Source organism: Scyliorhinus torazame, chromosome 4 (assembly GCF_047496885.1).
Source record: "Scyliorhinus torazame isolate Kashiwa2021f chromosome 4, sScyTor2.1, whole genome shotgun sequence".
NCBI classification, from domain to species: Eukaryota; Metazoa; Chordata; class Chondrichthyes; order Carcharhiniformes; family Scyliorhinidae; genus Scyliorhinus; species Scyliorhinus torazame.
The window spans coordinates 17,145,962-17,152,201 of NC_092710.1; the positions used below are offsets into that span (position 1 = coordinate 17,145,962).

A 6,240-nucleotide genomic window follows, 5' to 3' on the forward strand; every position below is an offset into this window, starting at 1 on the left:
TGTCAGAGGGTCAGTACTGAGGGAGTGCTGCACTGTCAGAGGGTCAGTTCTGAGGGAGTGCCGCACTGTCAGAGGGTCAGTGCTGAGGGAGTGCCACACTGTCAGAGAGTCAGTTCTGAGGGAGTGCCGCACTGTCAGAGGGTCAGTATTGAGGGAGTGCTGCACTGTCAGAGGGTCAGTACTGAGGGAGTGCTGCACTGTCAGAGGGTCAGTACTGAGGGAGTGCCGCACTGTCAGAGGGTCAGTACTGAGGGAGTGCCGCACTGTCAGAGGGTCAGTACTGAGGGAGTGCCGCACTGTCAGAGGGTCAGTACTGAGGGAGTGCTGCACTGTCAGAGGGTCAGTACTGAGGGAGTGCCGTACTGTCAGAGGGTCAGTACTGAGGGAGTGCAGCACTGTCAGAGGGTCAGTACTGAGGGAGTGCTGCGCTGTCAGAGGGTCAGTACTGAGGGAGTGCCGCACTGTCAGAGGGTCAGTACTGAGGGAGTGCCGCACTGTCAGAGGGTCAGTTCTGAGGGAGTGCCGCACTGTCAGAGGGTGAGTTCTGAGGGAGTGCCGCACTGTCAGAGGGTCAGTACTGAGGGAGTGCTGCACTGTCAGAGGGTCAGTGCTGAGGGAGTGCCGCACTGTCAGAGAGTCAGTAATGAGGGAGTGCCGCACTGTCAGAGGGTCAGTATTGAGGGAGTGCTGCACTGTCAGAGGGTCAGTACTGAGGGAGTGCTGCACTGTCAGAGGGTCAGTTCTGAGGGAGTGAAGTACTGTCAGAGGGTCAGTATTGAGGGAGTGCTGCACTGTCGGAGGGTCAGTACTGAGGGAGTGCCGCACTGTCAGAGGGTCAGTACTGAGGGAGTGCTGCACTGTCAGAGGGTCAGTACTGAGGGAGTGCTGCACTGTCAGAGGGTCAGTACTGAGGGAGTGCTGCACTGTCAGAGGGTCAGTACTGAGGGAGTGCTGCACTGTCAGTGGGTCAGTTCTGAGGGAGTGCCGCACTGTCAGAGGGTAAGTACTGAGGGAGTGCTGCACTGTCAGAGGGTCAGTACTGAGGGAGTGCCGCACTGTCAGAGGCTCAGTACTGAGGGAGTGCTGCACTGTCAGATGGTCAGTACTGAGGGAGTGCCGCACTGTCAGAGGGTCAGTACTGAGGGAGTGCTGCACTGTCAGAGGGTCAGTACTGAGGGAGTGCTGCACTGTCAGAGGGTCAGTACTGAGGGAGTGCCGCATTGTCAGAGGGTCAGTACTGAGGGAGTGCCGCACTGTCAGAGGGTCAGTACTGAGGGAGTGCCGCACTGTCAGAGGGTCAGTACTGAGGGAGTGCCGCACTGTCAGAGGGTCAGTACTGAGGGAGTGCCGCACTGTCAGAGGGTCAGTACTGAGGGAGTGCTGCACTGTCAGAGGGTCAGTACTGAGGGAGTGCTGCACTGTCAGAGGGTCAGTACTGAGGGAGTGCCGCACTGTCAGAGGGTCAGTACTGAGGGAGTGCTGCACTGTCAGAGGGTCAGTATTGAGGGAGTGCTGCACTGTCAGAGGGTCAGTACTGAGGGAGTGCCGCACTGTCAGAGGGTCAGTACTGAGGGAGTGCTGCACTGTCAGAGGGTCAGTACTGAGGGAGTGCTGCACTGTCAGAGGGTCAGTACTGAGGGAGCGTTGCACTGTCAGAGGGTCAGTACTGAGGGAGTGCCGCACTGTCAGAGGATCAGTACTGAGGGAGTGCTGCACTGTCAGAGGGTCAGTACTGAGGGAGTGCTGCACTGTCAGAGGGTCAGTACTGAGGGAATACTGCACTGTCAGAGGGTCAGTACTGAAGGAGCGCTGCACTGTCAGAGGGTCAGTACTGAGGGAGTGCCGCACTGTCAGAGAGTCAGTACTGAAGGAGCGCTGCACTGTCAGAGGGTCAGTACTGAGGGAGTGCCGCACTGTCAGAGGGTCAGTACTGAGGGAGAGCTGCACTGTCAGAGGGTCAGTACTGAGGGAGTGCTGCACTGTCAGAGAGTCAGTACTGAGGGAGTGCTGCACTGTCAGAGGGTCAGTAATGAGGGCGTGCTGCACTGTCAGAGGGTCAGTACTGAGGGAGTGCTGCACTGTCAGAGAGTCAGTACTGAGGGAGTGCTGCACTGTCAGAGGGTCAGTACTGAGGGAGTGCCGCACTGTCAGAGGGTATGTACTGAGGGAGTGCCGCACTGTCAGAGGGTCAGTACTGAGGGAGTGCTGCACTGTCAGAGGGTATGTACTGAGGGAGTGCTGCACTGTCAGAGGGTCAGTACTGAGGGAGTGCTGCACTGTCAGAGGGTCAGTACTGAGGGAGTGCTGCACTGTCAGAGGGTCAGTACTGAGGGAGTGCAGCACTGTCAGAGGGTCAGTACTGAGTAAGTGCCACACTGTCAGAGGGTCAGTACTGAGGGAGTGCTGCACTGTCAGAGGGTCAGTACTGAGGGAGTGCTGCACTGTCAGAGGGTCAGTACTGAGGGAGTGCTGCACTGTCAGAGGGTCAGTACTGAGGGAGTGCTGCACTGTCAGAGAGTCAGTACTGAGGGAGTGCTGCACTGTCAGAGGGTCAGTAATGAGGGCGTGCTGCACTGTCAGAGGGTCAGTACTGAGGGAGTGCCGCACTGTCAGAGGGTCAGTACTGAGGGAGTGCTGCACTGTCAGAGCGTCATTACTGAGGGAGTGCTGCACTGTCAGAGGGTCAGTACTGAGGGAGTGCCGCACTGTCAGAGGGTATGTACTGAGGGAGTGCCGCACTGTCATATGGTCAGTACTGAGGGAGTGCTGCACTGTCAGAGGGTCAGTACTGAGGGAGTGCTGCACTGTCATATGGTCAGTACTGAGGGAGTGCTGCACTGTCAGAGGGTCAGTACTGAGGGAGTGCTGCACTGTCAGAGGGTCAGTACTGAGGGAGTGCCGCACTGTCAGAGGGTCAGTACTGAGGGAGTGCTGCACTGTCAGAGGGTCAGTACTGAGGGAGTGCTGCACTGTCAGAGGGTCAGTACTGAGGGAGTGCCGCACTGTCAGAGGGTCAGTACTGAGGGAGTGCCGCACTGTCAGAGGGTCAGTACTGAGGGAGTGCTGCACTGTCAGAGGGTCAGTCCTGAGGGAGTGCCGCACTGTCAGAGGGTCAGTACTGAGGGAGTGCTGCACTCTCAGAGGGTCAGTACTGAGGGAGTGCTGCACTGTCAGAGGGTCAGTACTGAGGGAGTGCTGCACTGTCAGAGGGTCAGTACTGAGGGAGTGCTGCACTGTCAGAGGGTCAGTACTGAGGGAGCGCTGCACTGTCAGAGGGTCAGTACTGAGGGAGTGCTGCACTGTCAGAGGGTCAGTCCTGAGGGAGTGCCGCACTGTCAGAGGGTCAGTACTGAGGGAGTGCTGCACTGTCAGAGGGTCAGTACTGAGGGAGTGCTGCACTGTCAGAGGGTCAGTACTGAGGGAGTGCCGCACTGTCAGAGGGTCAGTACTGAGGGAGTCCCGCACTGTCAGAGGGTCAGTGCTGAGGGAGTGCCGCACTGTCAGAGGGTCAGTACTGAGTGAGTGCTGCACTGTCAGAGGGTCAGTACTGAGGGAGAGCTACACTGTCAGAGGGTCAGTACTGAGGGAGTGCTGCACTGTCAGAGGGTCAGTACTGAGGGAGTGCCGCACTGTCAGAGGGTCAGTACTGAGTGAGTGCTGCACTGTCAGAGGGTCAGTACTGAGGGAGAGCTACACTGTCAGAGGGTCAGTACTGAGGGAGTGCTGCACTGTCAGAGGGTCAGTACTGAGGGAGTGCTGCACTGTCAGAGGGTCGGTACTGAGGGAGTGCTGCACTGTCAGAGGGTCAGTACTGAGGGAGTGCTGCACTGTCAGAGGGTCAGTACTGAGGGAGTGCTGCGCTGTCAGAGGGTCAGTACTGAGGGAGTGCCGCACTGTCAGAGGGTCAGTACTGAGGGAGTGCCGCACTGTCAGAGGGTCAGTACTGAGGGAGTGCTGCACTGTCAGAGGGTCAGTACTGAGGGAGTGCCGCACTGTCAGAGGGTCAGTACTGAGGGAGTGCTGCACTGTCAGAGGGTCAGTACTGAGGGAGTGCCGCACTGTCAGAGGGTCAGTACTGAGGGAGTGCCGCACTGTCAGAGGGTCAGTACTGAGGGAGTGCTGCACTGTCAGAGGGTCAGTACTGAGGGAGTGCCGCACTGTCAGAGGGTCAGTACTGAGGGAGTGCTGCACTGTCAGAGGGTCAGTACTGAGGGAGTGCACCTACTTGGTTCTAAGTCCCCTGATGGTTGCCGATGATATAAAATTCTCCCTTTTGCCCGCAGAGTTTGTTCGGATGATGTCCCGTTAACCGGACGTCCTGCGTTTCCTACCTGGTCCTCGATTGGTCGCACACTTCGACGAGACGTCCTTTTTCACGTTAATGGACTCCTTTCCGCGACGGACCGTGGATGGTGCCTCGGCCATGAACCTTTGCTCGCTATCTGCCGACGACCTCGACGTGATTCAACCCTTGGCAGAGTCAACGGCTTTCTGTTGGGAGTGAGGGAGTGTCTCCAGAGGGAGCGGCTCCTCGGAACGTCTGCCTCCTTTCCTCCTTTCTCGGGAATCCTAGCCTCGAGGCAACAAGTGACAGACGTTACGCCACCCTGGGCGGGGACACAGTCAATTCCCGCCCCCCCCTCCCGCCCCCCCCCTCTACACACACAAGACAGACAAACACAGAGGGCAAGAAAGGGGTAAAAAAATGGTGAATACCAGGACAAAGAATCTTTGTCTTAGATGGGTGTTTCCAGCGCCTCCTGTTTAAACTTTCCAGTTCCAGGTTTTACTGTAGATTCCTTCAGGTCTATGTAGTTTCGGGAATAGAGCACACAGCCTTTATGGAAAGACAGAGAGAGAGAGAGACAGAGGTGTGTGTCCTGGTCGAGGACTCAACTGCTCTCTCCAGGTCTCAGCGAACCATTCCACTGGGATAGGACCCAATCAACGCCTGTTACGGGGCAGCGGACAGCCTTGTGGCCAATTCATTGGCCACCAGCCAATCAAACCGAGTCTCAGTCCATGTCGCTCGCTCTGGTGCTGAAATGTCTGAAGGGCTCGTTCAATCGAGCAGAGACGAGCAAAGCGCTCCCTGCTGTAACTTCTGAATTCCTCGTTCTCCCTGCTCCTTCGCTTAAAGGCGCGTGTCGATTCATCAACCACGGATCAAAAAAAAAGAAAAGGGAAATGAATGGAATAGACGGGAAGGACCCTGACACAGACTCGTGCAGTCGTCTGACAAGGTCGCCTGGGGTAAAAGACCAAATTATACCCAGGGCCAGCTATCAACCAGGGACCTTGTTTGAAGAGGGATTGTTTAAAGAGGCTCTCTATCAGGGACCCTGTTTAAAGAGGGAGACTCTCCGTTAGGAACCCTGTTTAAAGAGGGAGTCTCTCCGCCAGGGACAGTGTTTAAAGAGGGAGTCTCTCCGTCAGGGACCCTGTTTAAAGAGGGAGTCTCTCCATCAGTGGCCCTGTTTAAAGAGGGAGTCTCTCCGTCAGGGACCCTGTTTAAAGAGGGAGCCTCTCCGTCAGGGACCCTGTTTAAAGAGGGAGCCTCTCCGTCAGGGACCCTGTTTAAAGAGGGAGTCTCTCCATCAGTGGCCCTGTTTAAAGAGGGAGTCTCTCCATCAGTGGCCCTGTTTAAAGAGGGAGTCTCTCCGTCAGGGACCTTGTTTAAAGAGGGAGTCTCTCCGTCAGGGACACTGTTTAAAGAGGGAGTCTCCCCGTCAGGGGCCCTGTTTAAAGAGGGAGTCTCTCCGTCAGGGACAGTGTTTAAAGAGGGAGTCTCTCTGCCAGCGGCCCAGTTTAAAGAGGGAATCTCTCCGTCAGGGACAGTGTTTAAAGAGGGAGTCTCTCCGTCAGGGACCCTGCTTAAAGAGGGAGTCTCTCCGTCAGGGGCCCTGTTTAAAGAGGGAGTCTCTCCGTCAGGGACCCTGTTTAAAGAGGGAGTCTCTCCGTCAGGGACCCTGTTTAAAGAGGAAGTCTCACCGTCAGGGACCCTGTTTAAAGAGGGAGTCTCTCCGTCAGGGACCCTGTTTAAAGAGGGAGTCACTCCGTCAGGGGCCCTGTTTAAAGAGGGAGTCTCTCCGTCAGGGACCCTGTTTAAATAGGGAGTCTCTCCGTCAGGGACCCTGTTTAAAGAGGGAGTCTCTCCGTCAGGGACCTTGTTTAAAGGGGGAGTCTCTCCGTCAGGGACCTTGTTTAAAGAGGGAGTCTCTCCGTCAGGGACCCTGTTTA

General features: G+C 56.5%; 1 protein-coding gene across 1 annotated transcript in view; it reads left to right on the plus strand.

The window, feature by feature from the left end:
- LOC140410137 (calcium-binding protein 1-like) overlaps positions 1-5,382 on the plus strand; it is a 177,232-nt gene extending 171,850 nt beyond the window's left edge. Inside the window, exon 6 of the mRNA XM_072498089.1 lies at positions 4,284-5,382. Within this exon, the coding sequence (XP_072354190.1) occupies positions 4,284-4,309 (26 nt within the window). The 3' untranslated portion in view covers positions 4,310-5,382. The remainder of the gene's footprint in view (positions 1-4,283) is intronic.
- The last annotated feature ends 858 nt before the right edge of the window (positions 5,383-6,240 follow it).